At 47.6% G+C, this 20,587-nt stretch overlaps 9 protein-coding genes across 10 annotated transcripts; 4 read left to right on the forward strand and 5 right to left on the reverse strand.

Annotated features, from left to right (window-relative positions):
* Positions 1-279: 279 nt before the first annotated feature.
* Positions 280-1,298, forward strand: FOIG_15490 (uncharacterized protein; the record flags this gene model as incomplete). Its single annotated transcript, XM_031216853.1, has 2 exons — positions 280-368; positions 425-1,298. The coding sequence occupies 2 exons, from the start codon at positions 280-282 to the stop codon at positions 1,296-1,298; spliced, it is 963 nt and encodes a 320-aa protein (XP_031053427.1).
* A 209-nt stretch (positions 1,299-1,507) lies between these two features.
* FOIG_15491 (uncharacterized protein) lies at positions 1,508-3,037 on the reverse strand (the record flags this gene model as incomplete). Its single annotated transcript, XM_031216854.1, has 4 exons — positions 1,508-1,821; positions 1,871-2,328; positions 2,382-2,505; positions 2,557-3,037. 4 exons carry the CDS (start codon positions 3,035-3,037, stop codon positions 1,508-1,510), a joined length of 1,377 nt encoding a protein of 458 aa, XP_031053428.1.
* Positions 3,038-4,588: 1,551 nt separating this feature from the next.
* Positions 4,589-6,283, forward strand: FOIG_15492 (uncharacterized protein). The gene is made up of 6 exons (XM_031216855.1): positions 4,589-4,987; positions 5,036-5,411; positions 5,461-5,578; positions 5,633-5,697; positions 5,746-5,776; positions 5,833-6,283. Exons 1-6 carry the CDS (start codon positions 4,751-4,753, stop codon positions 6,197-6,199), a joined length of 1,194 nt encoding a protein of 397 aa, XP_031053429.1. The 5' UTR covers positions 4,589-4,750; the 3' UTR covers positions 6,200-6,283.
* Positions 6,284-6,344: 61 nt separating this feature from the next.
* Positions 6,345-7,439, reverse strand: FOIG_15493 (uncharacterized protein; the record flags this gene model as incomplete). Its single annotated transcript, XM_031216856.1, has 1 exon — positions 6,345-7,439. The coding sequence occupies one exon, from the start codon at positions 7,437-7,439 to the stop codon at positions 6,345-6,347; it is 1,095 nt and encodes a 364-aa protein (XP_031053430.1).
* Positions 7,440-7,567: 128 nt separating this feature from the next.
* FOIG_15494 (uncharacterized protein) lies at positions 7,568-8,736 on the reverse strand. The gene has a single exon (XM_031216857.1). It carries the CDS (start codon positions 8,484-8,486, stop codon positions 7,659-7,661), a length of 828 nt encoding a protein of 275 aa, XP_031053431.1. The 5' UTR covers positions 8,487-8,736; the 3' UTR covers positions 7,568-7,658.
* Positions 8,737-9,199: 463 nt separating this feature from the next.
* FOIG_15495 (uncharacterized protein) lies at positions 9,200-11,895 on the forward strand. The gene has a single exon (XM_031216858.1). The coding sequence runs from the start codon at positions 9,324-9,326 to the stop codon at positions 11,250-11,252; it is 1,929 nt and encodes a 642-aa protein (XP_031053432.1). The 5' UTR covers positions 9,200-9,323; the 3' UTR covers positions 11,253-11,895.
* Positions 11,896-11,988: 93 nt separating this feature from the next.
* FOIG_15496 (uncharacterized protein) lies at positions 11,989-13,716 on the forward strand. The gene has a single exon (XM_031216859.1). It carries the CDS (start codon positions 12,503-12,505, stop codon positions 13,577-13,579), a length of 1,077 nt encoding a protein of 358 aa, XP_031053433.1. The 5' UTR covers positions 11,989-12,502; the 3' UTR covers positions 13,580-13,716.
* Positions 13,717-15,873: 2,157 nt separating this feature from the next.
* Positions 15,874-18,312, reverse strand: FOIG_15497 (uncharacterized protein). 2 transcript variants are annotated; one of them, XM_031216861.1, is made up of 3 exons: positions 17,822-18,312; positions 16,578-17,766; positions 15,874-16,526 (listed from the first exon to the last, which is right to left on the reverse strand). In XM_031216861.1, exons 2-3 carry the CDS (start codon positions 17,755-17,757, stop codon positions 16,111-16,113), a joined length of 1,596 nt encoding a protein of 531 aa, XP_031053435.1. In that variant the 5' UTR covers positions 17,758-17,766; positions 17,822-18,312; the 3' UTR covers positions 15,874-16,110. The 2 variants fall into 2 exon arrangements, with proteins under 2 accessions (XP_031053435.1, XP_031053434.1); XM_031216860.1 differs by having other exon boundaries at positions 16,578-18,312.
* Positions 18,313-18,574: 262 nt separating this feature from the next.
* Positions 18,575-20,399, reverse strand: FOIG_15498 (aromatic-L-amino-acid decarboxylase). Its single transcript, XM_031216862.1, has 2 exons — positions 20,173-20,399; positions 18,575-20,122 (listed from the first exon to the last, which is right to left on the reverse strand). Exons 1-2 carry the CDS (start codon positions 20,309-20,311, stop codon positions 18,693-18,695), a joined length of 1,569 nt encoding a protein of 522 aa, XP_031053436.1. The 5' UTR covers positions 20,312-20,399; the 3' UTR covers positions 18,575-18,692.
* Positions 20,400-20,587: the final 188 nt, after the last annotated feature.

The raw sequence follows: 20,587 nt of genomic DNA on the forward strand, positions 1-20,587 counted from the left end.
AGTGACTTTCTCTTGTGAAATACCTGACTATCTGGATTTAGCTGATTATCGATGAATCATAATGACTGACAGGGTTCGATTTATCCAGCGCCAGCAAATCTTGAACAGCTTCCTGATTGAGACAGCCCCACCCGGCAGTGAGTCACGCGATCATCAGCAGCTTAACGCATCAGAAGAATACTTCTTGATGGTTATTTAAATGCAGCACGCGCTCTGAATTATTTGAAAACAGTTGGTTGAACACTTGCTGCAAAAATCACACTACGCTCATCTGAAACCATGACATCAACGAAACCATCTTGTTCACTTTGCGATGTCTCCTTTGACAACAGCCAGGAGCACCGAGTGCATGCCAAGAGTGAGGCTCAGTAAGTTTCAGCATGCGCATATAATGCTAGACACGTGCATACTGACATATTACCAGTGTCCAAGCCTTGAGGAATCGTGCGGCTGCTTCAGGTCTAATCGAGCAACCGACTGAGGACAGCGATACATTTTCGCATACAAGCAACGACCCCGAAGACGAGCGCTCAGGTACCGACGATGAAACCGGAGACGAAACTTCGGGCAGTGCGATCCCTGAATTTGATTCAACCAGGTGCATCATCTGCACGCACAATGACGAAAGCTTTGATAAGAGCCTCATTCACATGGAAACAGCTCACGGTCTACGCATCCCCTTCCGAGACCATTTAATCGTGGACTTGGAGACAGTGATATGGTATCTTTACTTTCTGGTGGCCACATACCGCGAGTGCATCTACTGCGGGACACGAAGACGGACGGTAGAGGGAATTCAGCAGCATATGAGAGACAAAGGTCACTGCAGGGTTGAGTTGACGGACGAGATGCAGGAGTTTTATGACCTAGAGGGTCTCAGGGCTCACGGTCGAGAAAATGCGGTTTCAGTCGATAACGAGAGTCTTCGGCTATCATCTGGCAAGATCCTTTCACATCGCGATGCTCCCACCACCAAACCACGCCGAACATCGCCTCAAGAAGAGACTCGGGAGAACCGAGCACCTCTTCCCAGTCATGCAGCTTCTGATGCACTCACAGCCAGAGATAAAAAAGACGCAGCACTTGCGTCTCAATTAGCGCGACTGAGTGTCAAAGACCAGCAGAGTCTGATACATCTGACGTCATCAGAACAGAGGAGTTTCCTCCTGCAGAGAAAGAAGGAATTGGATGCAGTTCGTCGGTCGGAAAGGAAGATGAGGCTGAAGACGGAGAGGCTGAGCAACAGGACTATGATGACGCACTTCAAGAATGATGTTCCGGGGAGGAGTAATGGATGAGGAGTCTAATCTCTGTCTGCTTCTGTTCAAAACGCACGCACCAAGGTATCATTAGGTCGGAATTAATCTATTGATAGTGCTTGAATCCCTTGAGATACTAATCATCTTTATTTTCCTTCATGATGCTGTGTATGTATGATCTATCGTGTTCTACGTCAATGAGAAGCCACCAACATTCGGCAGTAGCTAACTTCGTGAGTACTGCTCGCTCAAGCCAACTCGCACTCGATCAGACTCTCAACTCCATTTGCGACCGTCCAGATATTGCAGATCTTCAGTCCAGCCTCGCCGAGAAGCTTCTCCCAGTTCTCTTGTGTACGTTCCCGCGACGCAAGCAGAGTAAGCATCATAATGTCCAATGCCGTAGCCTCCCATTGAGCACCAGTGTTGGGGATGACGTTCTCGTTGATCAGGAGCTTGCTGTATCCAGGCTTCATGGCAGCTTTAACCTGCGCTAGAATCTTGAGACAAGTGTCGTCTGACCAGTCATGAAGGACGGAGTGCATGTAGTATGCACGGGCACCTAGAGTCAGGTTAGAAAGAATCACTGCAAGGGACGCAGGACTCCTTACCTTTGATGGGCTGCTCGGTATAGAAGTCATACTTCATTCGCTCAATCTTGTTGTCCAGTGAAGTGATCTGATCAATCACGACGGGAAGATCCTGAAGGACGAGACGACCTGGGGCATCGGGGAACTTGCGGCAGAACTCTCCAATATCATGTCCAAATGAGCCACCGATATCAACCAGCAGAGGAGCATCATCCGACTTCTCAAAGCCATTGATAAGCTTCTCTTGTACGGGGAAGAAACCTGCATCCATCCAAGATGGTCGACCTTGACGGTAGCCACCCATGTGAAGATGGAACAATTGACCATATGGCGGGTTGGTGTGAAGATGCTCGAAAAATGTCTTTTCTGTCTTGTAACCAAGCTGCAGGGGAGAGTTGCTTATGTCAGTGGCATCCTTCCACGAGTTGGCGTCGGCCCATTCATGGAATTGACCGAGAGCGTTGAGGCAGGCTCCGGAGCTAGAGATAAAGTCAGCATCAGATGTATACCAGAGTCTTGAGAGTGTTCTCACATGCAAGGGTATCCAGCGTTGATGAATGGGAAAGCCATCGACTTGATGAAGTTTGTGGCTTGGTATGTATCCTGATCAATCTCGGTGATGTAGCCCATGGACGAGACATGGCGCACAAGACGAGCTTCATATTATTAGTGAAATGATACAGGAGCTGAGATAGTGATGCGCTCACCAAGAAGAGCAGGCTCAATGTTCTTCTCCTTAGCGACATCAGCGACTTTGAACGGTCCATCGATCTTGGCGACATGAGTCCAGACTTCCTTGACGGTACCAGCCGTCAAGGCGCAGTGAAGCGATGGCTCGGCCCAAACATGGCGAAGCATGGTCTCTCTGGGAGTCTCGAGTGACTGCCAGAGGCTCTTGGCCTTTGCCATGAGCTTGAGGCGCGCTGTTGGGTCATCACTACCTAGATCGCCGCTAAGAGCATTAATCTCTTTGATCAGAGAGGGGACGGCGTCAATGTTGGCGGCGTTCAGGGCAATAGACACATCGGGCTCTTCCGACTTGGTACCGTTGGTGGCATCTGGGGTGCCGTCCGAAGATCCAGAGGAACTCAAAGCTGAGACGGAACTTTCGAGCTTCTTCTCGGTTCCACGGTATTCCGTTTCCGGGACAGTATGTCCGTTTGTGTGAGAAACAGTTGTGTCAGCCATAATGAAGGACTTTGTGAAAAGAAATGCCTTGTGTATAAAACTTATGATCCACTTGAGAAAGTGCAAGCAAGGTAATGTCCGCGAGTGAGTGATTCAGGAGGGATCAACGGCAATAAAAAAGAAAAGAAAGCAGCCTTGACATGCAGAAGTGCCCAGAGCTCGTCAATGCATGGCATGATGGCTTGGCTGTTGGTCGACCCTCAATCCTCCAACCGTTACAGGTCCATTCTGTTGCATGTGGTTGTGAGCTTGGCCAATTAGAAGCCTGGCAGAGGAGCCTCGTAGAGTCCAGTCGTTCGGGTTGCTTTCAGAAGATCTTCGAAACGGCCTGACACCACCTTCCTGGTAAACCTTTTGCATACCAAGGATATGACAAGATGTACTGGTTCGTTGAGAGAGGTCTGCCAGTGCCGATCACTGGATCATACGACGACATTGATACGTTTGCCAGGACACAGAGAACGATCTGCGTTAAGTTAACGGGTAGCTGGGACAAAGCTCCGTTGCGGACCTAGCAGTTGCAACGTCGAACCAACAGCATGGTTATGATCCTGATCAGGGGCTTCCCCGAGTGCTACGTCGAACCAACACAGTTGCTCAAACCCTTGTTAGAGGGGAAAGAGACGACAACTTGACACCAGGCTCAACGCAAGCGAAGGGATAGCGAGAAAGTAGAACAGATCCCTAAAAAGATAAAGGAACAATATTCATCTGAAGGCAACGACTTTTCAGAATTGAAAAGGGATACCAAGATATCAATATGTTTAAGCACGACAGTAGAGGAGGCCTTTTTTTCGTCTTCATGCCGTATAGAAGAGACTAGAACCTGTCACAGCGAAGAATGGAGAAAAGTGGTCGCCAAGAGCAGAGCCAACGGACGGTAGCTAGCAGCGGGAAATTGGCCCGCTTCGCCAATTACGCTACTTTGGGTCCTGGTGTGCCAAGCAAAATGACGACTGGGAAGAGCCGAACATACGAGGTACGTAGTATAAATACGCGGTAAATCGCAAACACTCAATAATATCAAGTATCTCGCTATCTTAATAGACAACACCCTCATTCTCTTCACTACTACAGTGGCCTGAGAAGAACATGCGAGGAATTGTCTGTTACGGCGGGGATAAAAGCAGTACAATCAATTGTCATATCAGGTGGTTCTGAAGTGTCAAGCAAGGGTTAGAACAATCCTTGGCGACACATCCTTCGGAGGGTTTGGATCGACACTTCAACCCCTGAGTCTCAGTCGAATTCGGGGAAGCGGAAATGGCCCCCACTATCAGTAACGGTTGTTGGTTGTTGGTTGTTCGTTACGCGTCGACATCTGCAACATCACTCCACCGACAACCTTGTCCTTCTACTTGGAGTCTGCCCACCTTGCGAGATTTAACCACTTCAACGGTTCTTAGGTGTATATGTCGACATATTTGAGAATAAAAAGCAATGTTTCGGGGAATGCGGCATCATGGTTGCCAATCCTTCGGCAGAGTCGTATTAACAAAAATCCTTTTCACGTTAACAAAAGTTAATCCCGGCTTCTTGTGACAAGATTCGTGACAAAAGGTTCGATGATCCATGGTCCCAAGAAGTATAGCATGGTTGGGCTCCTGTGCCTCTGATCAAACGGCTCTGCCCCCCCCTTTCTGCAAACATGTCTCTTGTTCCTGCAGGACATAAGACCCAATCCTCTGGATTTGACCCAACCAACATGAGTGAATGAGATTCTGTCTTGAGTTATTTTTCGTATACGAATGCGCTTGGCAGACAATGTCTTCTTCTTCTCCTCCTCATCACACGCAGGCGTATCTTGAAGCCGATAAAGGTCCAACTATTCTTGGGCTAGTCATCACTGTCTCTATACTGAGTACGATCTTTGTTGCTGGTCGTGTGTATACTCGAAAACGGATCATAGGCGCGTTGCACCTTGATGACTGGTTCACAATCGTTGCAGTGGTTTGTTCCCTCGCTCTTTTTGTCTATGTGTCTCTAATCCATCTTAAGATCTTCGAATGGTGCCAAGTTGGCGTTACAGTTGTGGCTGTTAGGAACGGTAATGGCAGACACTTCGATCTTTTGAACGTGACCCAACAGCAGAATGTCATTCTCTACACCATCTTGGGCTTCCCATTTGGCGTCATGGCCTTTGGGTTTCCCAAGCTCGCCGTCGTCGCACTCATTACACGACTTATGAATCCCGGACGATTACACAAGATATTTCTCTGGGTGCTTGCTGGATGTTGCATGATGGGACTGATTGGATGTATCATTATTCTCTTCGCCCAATGCTCGCCTGTCGAGTCCCAATGGACGTTCTCCATTACCGACAAGAAGTGCTGGAGTCCTTATGTTCTTGTCAACTTTGCCATTTTTGCTGGCGGTAGGTAAACTGCGTTGATGCCAAGAACGCCTGGCTGACATTTGACCAGCCTTGTCTGCATTTACGGACTTGTATCTTGCTGTGTACCCTGCCGTGGTTCTGTTCCATCTCCAAATGAACAAACGGAAGAAGATCGCGTTGTCGTTTGCTTTAGGCATCGGCTCAATGTAAGTATCCCATTGGCACGAAGATACAGATAAAATGCTGACATCCGTCTTCAGTGCTACCATTGTAGCCATCTACAAATGCACCCGTCTGCCATCGCTTGCAAGTAAAGACTTCTCTTGTATGTGATATCTGGCCTGTTTTGCGTCCTTGTACTAACAATTGGTAGATGAGACCTCCGACCTTGTGATCTGGACTGTGTAAGTAACATGATATGCCCTGGCATACGAACGAGCACTGACCTTGCGCCTCCCAGCATCGAAGCGAGTACCATTATCATCGCCTGCTGTATCCCAGTACTCCAACCCCTCGTCGATGCCCTCTTGGGTCGCCGAGCCTTCGGATCCTCTCCAGGATATAAAAACTACAACTCCTCCGGATACCAGAACTACGGCAATTCCCGAACCGGCCAACCTCGTTCAAATATTGAGCTCAGCGACAGTAGGAAATTGCGAAGCGACGATCGAGGCAACATGACGAACGTGAAGTATCTTGGATCTGGGGCCGCGGAGCTTGACTCGCAGGAAAGCATACTGCGACACGATGTTACAAAGGCAACGGATGCTCATTCGGCGGATGCACACTCGGTCAATGCGCCGACTGAAGGAGAAGTTCCTCGATAAAGGTAGTAATATCAAACTATGGACCGTGGATGTAAGATAAAGTCAGTACGAATTTAATGCGTCAATGCTGGAAGTTCTAAAATCACACGCGGCTGTTTGACGAACAGCAAGTGATATCAATTGGATACCAAACTGAGTGGCAATGTCACAGCCATTCCGCCGCAGCTTTGGCCGCTTGTCCACCTTCCCTTCGAAACCCGTTGATATGGCCGCTCTCAACAATGTCATGCGGGGCACCATGTTCAATGCGTATAGTCACGTCATTTCCAGCCTCTCTCATATCATGAGCCCACTCGACAACTTCATCGTAGAGGAGTTCTGCATCTCCAATGTGAGCCCAGAGCTTCGTCTCGGTTCTGAACGGTTTGCCCTTCAAAGTGACATATGGCCCATTCCGATCGATGATACTTTGAGGAGCAAAGGACTCGGTCGCCCATTCAGCAAAGTCGGCTGGTAAATAATCCGTGCTGTAGTTCTTTCGTTGTCGGACGTGATGCGCTGGTGTCGCTCCTGGAATATCGATCCACGGAGACCATAGTAAAGCAGCCTTGGGGCTTGGAGTGTCTGGCAGGTACTCGCTGATATATCTCAGTAAGGAGATGACAAGATGGCCACCAGCGCTGTCACCACTGACGATGACGTTTTCTGCTGAAACCCCTAGAGACAAGACATTCAGATAGGCGGTAACAGCATCTTGAAGGGCTGCTGGGAAACGCCCCTCTGGCACGCATGTCAATCTGTACCCAGCAAACAGGACCGTGGGTGTTATGTATCTTGCGAACACACCAGCGAAATACCCACTGTCGAGTGGTAGAGGGCTTCCCAAAACATAACCGCCGCCATGGAAGTGAAGAAGAAGATACTCTCCAGATGCCAGATTGGACAGTGAAGACGAGTCATGAGCTTCAGGGTACCATACGGCCCGAACCGTACCTGGTTGTATGACCTCATCCTTCAAGGGTCCACGGTAGACATCTCGGTCCGACGCTGGCGGAATAGATATAAACCGCGACCCCAAATCCTTGCGTTCCGTTGGCATTGGGGTTATGAGGCGAATACTAGTATAGAACTGCATTAGGTTGAACATGAGCTTTCGACCCAATGCTTGGTGTAGTGTCCAGATATCATGGGGACGATTGCTTGGGATGATGTAGTAGAGAGCTGATGGGACAAGCAGAAGGATTCGACAGATCAAAACGCAGGCGTGCCACGCGACTTGGCACCATGATAGCAGCGCCATGGTGCCTTGCTGAACAATCGAATCTGCGATCTAAGTGTATTGGGAATGTCTTTGCGCTTCACAGATGAGTTCCAACAATCCAAGAAAAATATAAAGCTTTGGGTTACATTCAAGATTGGTAGCCGAGGCGTTGCGCGAGATATGTGGGGTATCGGGGTCCGCGGCCCGACATGAGTTTATTCTATAGAGATCTTGGGTTCTTTCAACACTGTATCAGATCTATTTAACCTCTGCATAGGCATCCAGAGCCTCATGCAACTGACCAAAGGTACCATCGTGCCAGCCCGCAATCTGAGCCCATTCATCCTCAGGCAGAGTAGCATGCAGCATTCTCAGCCACGCACCAACAACCATGTCCGCATAGCTGGCCTTCTTCCCAAGCAAAAACGGACCACTCGTGTCCCTCGTGAACAGTTTTGCAAGATTACCCAGCATTTCTCGAAGAGACTTCATCACCTTGTCCCGAGCCTCGCCAACTAGCGCGAAATCGTCCCACTGTTTTACCCCCGCGCGTCGGACAAACTCAGCCTTGCTCTCCTCCTCAGAAGCTGGATCGAACGGCATTCCCTGAACTCCCAATTGAACATGTGCAGTAAACGCCGCATCGATGTTCAGATTGAACTTGGCGTACTCGGGGTTTTCCTTGTCGCGCCACTCGGAGAGGGGGACGAGGATGTAAGGATGCTTGAAGTCAAAGTCCAACGTCTGAGTGGGGAAGAGGTCCCCTCCGCCAGAGCTTGGGTAGGTCTTTTGTAGGTAAATAGCGATGTCGAAGGAGTCGCCGACTACAGACCCAGTTGAAGGATCCTCAATGATGGGCAGAGTGTAAAATTCTTTACCATCGTTGAATTTGCGACAGGCGGGGACCTTGAGGCTAGTGCGCACTTTGGTGATGTCTGGCAAGGCTACCCATGACGTCGAGTATGGGACGCCCTTGAAGTTGAGGGCAAATCTGCTCTTCCACGGGTTTGGAGAGAAGCAGTTCTTCTCCACCGGCTGGCGAGCAGTGATGTCGTAGAAGACGATTTTCTTTGAAGACTCAGACATGATGGATGATGGAGATCTGGAGGTGATGCTGTAGGATGCTGACGGCTATAAGATGGGTCGTGATGCGAGAATTGATACGTGGCTCATTGATGATTGGCTTAGTTACGAGGTTTTACAAAAGTGCTTCATGACAAGTCACTAAATCGGAAGTCGCTATAATTGAATCACTGCTCATAAATGCAATAATTGGCGAGTTTGCATTTTATTGTTTCAATACGCCAAAGGGTATTTTGTTCATTCCATCAAGACTGGTTAGAGAATTGGCTGCCTCCTCCAGCCCTATAAGGTGGATCCACAAATCTTTCGACGAACTGAGGTTCGAAATAATTCTCTAACTGGGACACGGCATAGTCTGATTGGCTGCCCCTGACCCGAATTACCATACCTCTGGCCAAGAAAACAATAACCGCGAGCTATGATGGACTATATCTAGGCGCAAATTATATGCCGTCTTGTCAAGCCCACCGAGTTTGGTGCTGAGTAACAAATGGAGTCAAAATACGCGCTCTGATTCGTCGGTCCGTAAAAAAACACTCATTGGTATAGGGTCAAGGCGCGGGCCAAGGCATGGCCTAATGCCGAACAACCGGCTTGTATAACATTCTCATATTATTCGCTTGCCAAGCACAATGCCTCATGAGCTTGACAGTGAATTGGCCCACAGACATCACGGTCTTTTTTCCGCATCTAAAACGGCGAGCCCGTAATATTAAGCCTCGACCAGATGGCGTAAATGAAGAATGAGGCTATGTCTTGGCCTCATGTTATAAAGTCTAAGCTCATGGAGCGTGTTTTATGAACTAAAGCTTTTCATCTGTCTTTCTGCATGAGATCGCAATGTCTGTCAAATCAATGACCGAGAACTTCCCGCTCGCCAGATACAGGGCTGGTGGTGGACATCCGACTGGCCAGCGCAACGGCATTGAGGAAAATCTAGAAGAGTCCTTCCTCAGCCATTTCACCCAGTTGTTCAACAAGTATGCCGGACCTAATGGCACCTGGCATCGAGACCAGATCGGTCTCTTCATGCATCACGTCCAAGTCGAAAACCCCGATGGCCTGGCAAGTTATCTTGTCGATCAAGATGAGTTAAATCTACCTGAACTCATCAAGTATCTCACATCACCATGTGGCAACATTCTCGAAATGGCCGCTCCTCAAGATCTGACCTGGCCATTGAACAACTACTTCATCAGCTCAAGCCATAACACCTACCTCACCGGGAACCAACTTTCCAGCGACTCGAGCACTGAAGCGTACAGAGATGCCCTGTTACGTGGATGTCGCTGCATCGAGATTGATGTCTGGGATGGCAAGGAACAATGGAAGCCAGGATTCGGCTCAGAGGATGAAGCAGAAAGAGAAATGAAGGATGTTTCTAGGGAAGCTGCGCCAAGGAAAATGGGCTTTGCAGATCGAGCCATCATCAAGATTGGGCGTTGGGCCATGAATAAGTTTGATCCTGTTGACCCCGATGGCAAGACGGTTGATGACAGACTCTTGGATGTTATCGACGCTGAGCCAAGAGTCCTTCATGGATTTACTCTCACCAAAGAGGTTCTCTTCCGTGACGTCTGCCAGACCGTTAAAGAGTATGCTTTTACCACGTCTGATCTTCCACTCATCGTCAGTCTGGAAGTTCACTGCTCTCCACTACAACAAGGCGCAATGGTCAACATCATGGAGGAGGTCTGGGCTGACTATCTTCTCCCTGCACCCGAGTTCGAGTCCGATTGCCTACCATCTCCTCACGAATTGAGGAACAAGATTCTGGTCAAGGTCAAATATGTTCCAGAGGACGGCAAAGGAAAGGGCAAGGACACGCCTGATAGTACGGATGACGAGAGCATGCTTGAGGTTGTTGTGGAGGGGGACGAGAAGAAGGTCAAGAAGGTCAAGCCACCCAAAATCATCCCTCGACTGAGCCGCCTTGGTATTCATACTCGAGGGATTAGTTTCAAGTCACTAGAGGAGCCCGAAGCGTCGATGCCAAATCACATCTTTTCCCTTTCAGAGAATGCAGCCTTTGCTATCCAGAGACGCATGCCAAAGGCTCTGTTCTCTCATAACAGACAGTTCCTCATGCGGACTTATCCACATGGTATGCGGTTTGACTCGTCCAACTACGACCCTGTCATTTTCTGGCGTGCTGGTGTGCAGGTCGTGGCTCTCAACTGGCAATCATGGGACCTGGGCATGGTACTTAACGAGGGTATGTTCATGGGCTCGGATGGATATGTTCTCAAGCCTGAGGGATATCGTCATGACCCAAGTGAACAACATAGCATTGAGGAGTCTCACATCCCTAGCAAGACATTGGAAAGGGTGGCTATCACAATCATAGCAGCACAGAACCTCCCGCTACTCAGCCGCCATGATGATCCTGCCAAGTTCATCCCTTATGTCAAGATTGGCCTGCACACAGAGCCAGATGCACTCTCAGCCATGGTCGACGAAAATGCTACTGCTGAACAGGTCAAGCAAATTGGGTACAGTAGAGAAACAGGTAAAAGCAAAGGCACCAGTCCAGACTTCGGAGGCGAGACGGTTGAGTTTCTCAATGTCGAGGGTGTTGTTCCAGAACTGGCTTTCCTTTCATTCAGGGTCATGAACGATGTACCTGGACCTGATGTCATGGCCGCTTGGGCTTGTGTTCGTTTAGACAGGTTGAGGCTTGGATATCGCTTCTTGAGGTTGCTGGATAAGGAGGGTATGCCGAGCAAGGGCATATTGTTGGTAAAGAGTGAGGTCAGGGAAGCCTCTTGACCAAAGGTGCAATAGAAAGAACTGTTAAGGCATGCTGTATATATAAGATTGGTGAGGGGTCAAAACAAGCTTTCGAGCACGCGCACAAGAGTGAAGGGCACGTTTTGACAAAAAGGTATATACTTTTGTGCCCTCACTGCTGCCTAAGATGATACTTTGTGATAAATACCTAGTGATTCTGATGACCTCGAGACAGCATCTACTCCTTTTACGTTCGAACCACGTCGTGGCATACTCGAGTTGAGCAACCCTTTTCAGTGTCAGGCAATCGCAAAGATTGGGAAGTATACATGTGTTGTCGAGATGGATGATGAGCTGATGCAATCCTTGCTTTTGAGTTTCGGTAGCCGGGATGCCGCGGGCTGCCGCGGGGTTCCGTTAGTTCAAGTCGGCGCCATTGGACGCAACGAGGAAGCTCCCATCTCATGTCGATCTGCGAACGAGAATGAACGAGATCCCATGTAGCGAATGCGAAAGTCGTTTACGGAACGAGACATCAATGGAGACTTTGTTAAGAAACAAGCTAAATGTCGCCGAAACACGGGACCGTGGATTATTTCAGGGCTGAAGGGAACCTTCAGCCACGAATCTTGATGAGGGTTAGCTCCAATGCTGCAGGTCGTTCGATTAATGCATTGATCTGTACAGGATATGAAACCTGGCCGAGTCTGCCTTGCGTATTTATAGCTGACGCTCAGTGAGACGGCTCACCCGTATATCCAGCCCCAATGAGCCACCAACTTTTAATTCGTATCCACCAAATTACACCAACACAGAACGGGAATAGTCAGTCAGACGTCAACGAAGCCGTTCCCGCAGCGTCTCAACCCTTGCCCAATTCAGGGGACTTGCTGCAGCCCGCGGGAGACGATCAGCGACCTGAGAAAATGGCTCATTAATCCGATCGGGTCATCACTGTCACCCATAGCACGTGGCAGGCGTTTTGGAACATCATACGGTCCCGCAACCGCCAATCACAGGGGAGAAGGAGGAAGTCCAGAACAAAAAAGCGTCGAGGCTGAGTTGGCGCAGGGATGCATGACGACGCGTCTTTTTATTTACCGGCCATTGCCCACTTCAATGAATTTAAATTAAAATCCTATATAAGGTGCGAGGGCTGGAAGGTGAAGGAGTTTTAGTGTTTTTGCACCAAACTTTGCTCAAAAGTCACACGACATATAAATACCGGAGAAGGACCAGATTTTAACCCTCGTGGAGTCTTTCGCTTGGAATGTTTTCAGCTCGGGACAATGGCACTCCAGAATATCATTCAACACTTGCGCGCGCGCTTTGGGAAATATGAACGACTGTACGACGAGGAGCACTTTGAGTCGGAATCACCATCTTATAAAAGATGCGTTCACAAACGATTTGGATTTCCGAGATTCAGGAAGCTCACAGTATATCTAATCCTGATCAACCTGATTATTCTCGGACTGTTGATTCATTCTATTCGCCCTCTCATCACCCTGCTCGTACGGAATGACGAACTATTCGCAATCAACTTCTCCGTCGACCATGCAGCACATCCAGAAGCATTTCAAAGGCCAGATGGGAGGAAGATACCGCGGATTTTACATCAGACAGCTCCCAACAGCTCAATTCCAGAAATTTGGGCAACCTCACAGCAAAGTTGCAAAGAAGCATATTCTGACTTTGAATATAAGCTCTGGACTGATGACGGGGCTCGCGAATTTCTTAAGGAGGAATTCCCCTGGTATCTCGACACTTGGGATAACTATCCTTTTCCAATCCAGCGCGCAGACGCCATCCGCTATTTTGTTCTGTATCATTTTGGCGGAATTTACATGGACATGGATACATATTGCAACTCGTCCTTCCCTATAGATCAGATTGAATCACTACCAGGAAACGACCATGCCTTATTCAAATCGACATTACCGACTGGTATCACGAATGACTTTTTGATCTCAACCGCAAGGCACCCAGCTTTCGCATCAGCAGTGTCGAGGCTGGCCAGCTTTCACCAGACAACACGGCTCTGGGCTCGTCTTCAACCCTATGCAGCTATTATGCTGTCTACAGGGCCTCTCTTCTTGACCTTGGCAGTGCAACAATATCTGCTTGGCCAGCCAATTTTACCATCACCAACCATACACATCATGGACCCTGTGATGCTACTGCCATATATGACAGACTTTGAAACTGCGACCTGGCATCAGAGTGACGCTCAGGTGCTCAAATGGCTTGGAGACAGGCCATGGACATGGTTCAGTTTGGGATTCATTGGGGTTATCGCTGGCGTATACACCTTCAATTGCGTGCTATCACGAACTTTTACGACTCTTTATCGTAAGCTATTATAATATCCTATAGATTCAGCGACTGCTTCTCAAGAAATAAAAATTTCCCCAGCTAAAATGGGCACGTAATTTCACATCCCCTGTCACTCTGTTTATTGCTCGGATAACCGGCACAATTACGTGGTCAGAGCTCGCTCCTGTAATTTTCGGCTAGTTCCAAAGACAGAAATAACCGAAAACTCAAACGCGCCCGCGAAAAGGTGGCCTCCTTTGATGAGCGAGGAATACGCTCTGGCCAATTAAAACGCGCAGAGGTGCGAGGCACAGACGGGAAGCTGATGGATGGACCTGGGGCCGCCTGGGGATCCATTGGTCCAGAAGTCTTGAGCTCTGCTTATCAGAAGACAGCCACGTCGTACGTGGCTTAGCTGTCATATCACGACGACGACAACCCCCTTTTCATCTCATAGGACTGCTAGATGTATAGAATTGATTGGCGCGGCCCAAATGAACATCTGACTTCTGTAAAGTTCAATGAAAGTGTCAAAAGATTGGGGCTTTTATGCGCGGGCCCCGCGGAGTCGCCTTGCATAAAATTGCAACTTTAAATAGAGTTCAGGGCCGTACCAGCGACTTGGGTCAACTAGGTTTACTGCCTGCTCGAAGTTCACATAAATGGCATGCCTAGAAGTTTTGGGTTCATGTCTAGAACCATGTTTGTCTATGGAGCTGGCCGTTGTCTTGTGAATATGTGAGGTGTAAGAAGATTCAGGTAGTCTTATGGCCAGCAAGAATTTCTATAGTATAAGGTCGATGATGGGCCTTTTGCCATATAAAGAGAGCAATTATATATTAAAAAGAAGATTTAGACAGCAGAGAGCCTTTGTACTTTCACCATCCACTGCTTGTTTAGTGTTATCGAGGCTTCTTGATATATGCTTATTAGAAAAGCTATACTTGGTTCAGAAGGGTTGTCAGTATGACAAGATATACAATAGTTAACATTTACAGATCAGTGATGCGTTTGCGATGAAATACGAGAGGATAGACTTGATAGGTCAGGTTATGCATTGACTCTCAAAGCCGTTTCAACAGTATCCAAGGAGCCGGATAATAAACTGCGTCGGTATCGTTTCCTGTGATGGTTGGGATTCTGAACAGGGAAACTAGTCCATACTAGGTTTATGTTTACAGATTGCGTAGGATATTATACTAAGTATAGCAAAGTATTATATCTCCTAATAGTTAAGTAATATATATTAGGCTTATTGATATAAGGAGGTTGTATTAATAGCTAAAAGGCTAGAATTTATAAAAGTATAAATAAATATAATCTTATATATTGAATATAATCTAAAGGGATAATTAATATAATTAGATTATATTAATATATAAAACGTTTATGTATTATATATATAGAGTTTAAAATTTTAAAATATATTAGTAGTATGATATATACAACCTATAACTTAGAAATAATAAAACCATTATTATATATTATATGCTATATCTGGTTACTCTTCTAATACATGAGGCTATAAACTTGAACTGGAATCTAGATAAAGGATATAAGAAAGATAAGTATAACCCTAGCAACTATAATATTAGAGATAAGTATCAAGATAAAAATGATAATGGTGATGCAAATCTAGGTCGAGAATGAACTGAACTATGATCTGTTCCTCTAGATCAGATAGTTTACTTGATTGAGGAAACCAATCGTGTCGAGATTGCATGCCTTTCTGGCGGCGACCTAGCTTTTTAGGGCAGACTTGATAAATTGAGACAGCGCGTCGAATTGTTAATTTTTAGTTATATTGAAGGGCTTGAAGGGCAAGCAGAATACTACCCTTGCCATTGAATTTAGACATGTTTGTTAGTTGAGATTTTGTTAATTAAATAGAAAAGTGAGAGATTAATGGATACTTTTCCTTTTTTTTGGGGGGGGGGGGGGGATGCATGCTTGTCTGGGACATAAGCTTATTATGCACGTTTTCTCTAATACTATTTAAGAGCTTATATTATAATTAGGAGACTTATTTTACCAGAATCGTCTTCTCAGTCCCTTGAAGCCAAACATGCTCCGATGGTTCGGATATTGGTGTCCGCGGCAACCATCTTTCCGCCCTGTCTCGATACATAATTTGCTTGAGTTGTCTTCATGATCACCAGATTGGAGCCACCGAGCTTGAGGTGTAAAGCCAACTTCTGCTCAGTTACATTGTCTCCGAGTTAAAAAATGCTTGTTCCAATTGCATGTCAACTTATGCAAGTCCACCTCGTGTTATCAAAAGACCAACTATCTTTCGTTATTCGCAAGACTCTAATTGGTAGCGGGCAGATGAAGGAAAGAGTGTATTTATTTATGTGTTTACATCTGCTAAACCTTTCAAAGACGCCGAATACTATGCCAACACCCCATCCACCACCATGGGCTCCTGAGAGGTGGTCTGCCAATGACTACTGAAACAGACTATCAAGATACAGTAATAATACATTCTAACACTTTGATGATGTAGGTTCCAGATAACAAAGAGAAATTATTTTGATACTGATTTGTGTAATAATAATACTCTCAGCTCCTACCGGGAGTCTCAGACTAATTTAAATGACTGTAATCTAACCCCTCGATCACGCAAAGCTTCTGGAAGCATACGAGGATCGGAGTTCATAAGCTCTCCAGTCAAGCTGTTTCGAAACAACGACAAGAATTGGGGGTCGTCCTTTGTCCTATCTTTTTGAATGGCTTCCCACAATACGGGTAGCTCGCCTAACCTAGGATCTTGATGGACCGCTTCCTTCGTGTCTTTGTTAAAGAAATAGGGGGTTTGGACTCCGCAAGAGTCAGGCTTATACTGCATAACCCATGGGGCTGGGAGAGGGCCAAGGAAAGCCTCCGCGCTAGTAAACCCATGAAGATAGCAACTACCAATAACTTGAAAACACCCGCCCGTCCACGGACGAAGAATAACTAATACTTTGCAGCCAAGAAAGGCACATATAATATCACCTACAATTATTCAGTGTCTAGAATACACAGTCAGGCTAAGGCCTTACTTACCCGGCTGTGTGTCCTTGTGGCTAACACCAAAATACCCCGTTTTGCAAGTAATAAAGGCCTGTTCGGAAAGAAACCGAAGTTCATGAGCATAACTGGAAGCATCGATATTATTTGTGTGCCCGTCAGACGGATCCGTAGAGCTCGCCAGAAGTTCCTTCAGTTTACTTTTAAGTTCCTGAAGCGAGGACCAAGTGACTATAGTGGGGAACCGATCCCTAAGCTTACCCTGGACGAGAGTGGTGATGAACGCGTCCAGATTGCTCTCCCCTGTAGGGTATATCCCTGTCATCAAGTTATCTGGCTTCCAAGTCTGAAGCGCTGTCAGTCGCTTAGTTGTGTCAGCTGGACACGTCCCCTTGTTACTTTGCACCGTGGCTATCTGAATACCACACACTTCAAGAACGTTAGGGGCATGATAAGTTGCCTCGGCACGAGACATCCCAGATACCAACCCCGCCGCTCGGGATAACAACTCGCCTAGGTTGCTAGATAAATCTGGAACCCAAGAAGGGAGTTGCTTAGGTCGACTTGTTCGCAAGCTACAGAACTCGAAATGTAGCCGCTTCAATTGGTCCTGCAGACCTAGAACCAGATTTCGATAGACCTCTGCCACAGGCAGAGCATACTCAGGATGAATGTGAGGCAGCAGGCTAGATGCAGCGAGTCCAAGGAGCCCGTATACCTTATCACGAGGGTCGAAGCACTCTAGATGTGTGACCATCTGGAGCAAGGTGGCGAAGTTTAAGCCTTCAAAGTTATAGCAGAACGTGCCGAGCATTGGGAGCTTGCTTGAAGAAATACAGCGAGGGATATGTCTCTTCCACATAAGGCAGACAATTGCCCTGCGGAATCGTTGCCACATCATCTGGGATAGTCCGCATTGCACGACTGCATTGTGGTTGGAGAGATGGATCTCTTGCACAACCCATAGTCGAGTGAAATATGGACGGTTGGCCAAGTCTACAATAGCCTGCCAAGTGCTGTCGTCATATGGCATACCAGTGAGCGAATGAAACCAGTCTTGGTGCACACATCCAGGCGAAGGTCGAACCCAGCTTGCCTTGGTAATTTCAACCTGTGCGGCCAAATAGTCTAGCGTCGATAACGCAAGCGTGCTATTGTCCGATTCTAGCCCCAGCCAGATCACGACACGGACTGCAGAGCGGAAGATATCGGCCATACGAGGAACCTGAATATTCTTTTCAGGAATGTCGTTTTGGTTGATGCAAATTGCGTCAACCCACAGTGTCCGGGCCTTATCAGGATATCGTAGATGATTCAGAGCCCCGGCGAGATTCCCCCCAATACAAAGTGTCCTGATTTCACGTAGGTCATCTTGGGAGAGAACCTGGACAGTTTGGGGCTTATCCGCACTGCCCCAAGTGTATGAAAGAGCTTCATACAGCGGGGAAGATGTAACATCGTCTGCATGAGAGCCGGGCAGGGTTCCAGTAACACTGCCATCAGGGTGAACCCATGAAGAGGTCTGCAACTTTTCGTTCCAGAATAGGCATCTGTCCTCAGCGGTTTCTTCTGCTACCCAACCTAATGGCAAGCCCTTCTGCAGGTCATCTAAGGGCATGCGATAATGAGACTTCTCGCTCGTAGCTCTAAGTGGCGCATGATGAATTGTGACTTTAAGTTCGGACCCAGGTTGGCCAGGCAGCAATGTGAGAAGTCGAATATCGTCGTCGACTAACTTGGAATACTTATATGAAGACATCGTTGCTTTGTTAGAAAGAGGAGGGACTATGCGGGGTTTTCTCTATTTGGCGCCCAAAGGCATGGCGCTATAGTCTGGCTTTTGTGGGTCAAGTCATTATTTACTGGTTAGAGCTATTAATATTGTCAGACATTACGTGGATTCGGTCCATTGGTCCAGGTTGGTATATTCATCTTGTGTTCCGTTGAATTCTGCCCCTCAGAGGTTTTACCATCTCGGTTGTAATCGTAAAATATCCCGCCTTAAAACAAAACGTCAAATGTTGTGACAGCGTAGGACTCTTCCATTGACAAATTCTTCAGTACTGTTCACTTTTTGTATTGAGCAGCAACGGTTTGTTGTACTATGCTACCTCCCTTGGTTCTATCTGTCATTATATCATGCTTTCACTGCTAAGTAGTTTTACCCAGGTCTGCTTCTGTTCTCTCTACCAAGACATCAAAGATGCGCTGGACATGCTCCTCTCGAACCCTCTCAACACCTGTGCATACACGAATCGCAAACTTGTCGTTGACGATAGTGCTGGTAAGATAAAACTCGCCGGTTCTGTTGACCCATTCGTAAAGCTCTTCCGTTCGAGCGTTGATCTCTGTTTCGTCGGCTCCCTTGACGCGGAAGGTCACCAGGCCAAAGCGCGCAGAGGTGAAGATGGTGAATAGGTCAGGTCGACTAGCCAGCTTCGTCTGGAGAGATTCACCAAGCGTAACACCGTTTCGAATGTGTGCTTGCAGACCTCGGATGCCGTAGCTGCGAAGAACGAACCATAGCTTGAGAGAACGGAAGCGACGTCCAAGAGGGATTTGCCAATCACGATAGTCAGTGACCAGTTCATTGTCAGAAAATTGGTTACGCAAATACGGCGGCTTAATGCTCAGAGACTCGATAAGCCAGGCTCGTGATCGGACCCAAACAGCAGAGCAATCAAAGGTAGTAAGCATCCACTTGTGCGGGTTGAAGTTGAAAGAGTGGAAGTCAGCCATTGGTGTAGTCAAAGGCTGATTCTCCTCGAGAAGAAGTGCAGATCCTGCATAAGCAGCATCGACGTGGACCCAAATGTCCTTCTCTGTGCCAGCTGTAGGAGACAACGCCTCGACAATGCCAGCAAAGTCATCAACTGCACAAACATCAGTTGTACCCATCGTAGCAGTCAAGTAAAAAGGCTCCAGTCCGCGGGCCCGCAACTCAGCTACCGTCTTGGCAACAGCACGACCAGTCATGGAGAATCCGTCTTCTTCAGTGACAGGAATAGCGACGAAGCGGACACCAAGAACTTGCGCAGCCTTCTTGGTACTCGAGTGGGATCCAGCACTTCCCAAAGCGACAAGTTTGCTTCGAACATCCCAGACAGCATCTTCATCCATGTCCCTCGTGACGGCAGCAAGATACTTGTCGCGGGCAGCACACATAACAGTAAGGATAGCCTCGCTAGCACTGCCGTGAATGACGCCGCCTCCATGGGTGCTACCGCCGCTCAAATAGCATTCCGGTAGACCGAGCGCCTTGGCAAGCCAGTCCATGACAATTGTTTCCAGTTCTGTAACTGCTGGGCTGCAAATCCAGTTGAAATGGGCGCCATTGAAGGTATTCGAGTACATTTCAGCTAGTGCGGCAGGGTAACTGCTTGAGCATGGAAAGAAGGCCATGAAACGGGGGTTGGCCCAATGGGTGATTCCGGGAAGGATTTTAGACTCGATGTCAGCATGGATGTCAGTCCAGGACTCTCCTTCAAGAGGGGCTGAGGATGGGAGCAAAGGTCGAAGATAGCCTGGCTTCACGTCGGATACGACACGCTGCGAGGAGACATTGTCATAATAGTCAGTGACTGTATATGGTTAACAACAGGGGTTATTGATTTGATCCTAGAAAACTTACTCTCATCAATGGCTGTACGAGCTGCCTCGCGAAACTGTGCAGAGTCCATTGCGTCTATGTGAGTGTCTAAATGAATGCTGCCTTGAAATGGGATGTCGAGTAGTAGTTGTGCCTGTATGAGGTTGCATTTATATATCATTCAACAGAGACTTCAAAATATCGCGCTTGTTTCCGATATTGCCACGAAAGGTGGGGGAGCGTGGCCACGTAACGCCAATGAACTCTGGTCCAGTCACCGTATGGAAATTCCGCTTCAGGAAAAGTCTGTTTGAACAATCTCCCCAGATAATGGTATTAGCATGTCGCCACATTTGCGATGGGCAGCCAGTCTCCGCCCTTCCTTTGACGAAACAAAGACCCACCTCGGAATTCTCCCAAGAGGCGTTCCGAGTTCCGAGTCAACATAGGGTATTTC

Source organism: Fusarium odoratissimum, assembly GCF_000260195.1.
Source record: "Fusarium odoratissimum NRRL 54006 unplaced genomic scaffold supercont1.53, whole genome shotgun sequence".
In the NCBI taxonomy this organism is placed as follows: Eukaryota; Fungi; Ascomycota; class Sordariomycetes; order Hypocreales; family Nectriaceae; genus Fusarium; species Fusarium odoratissimum.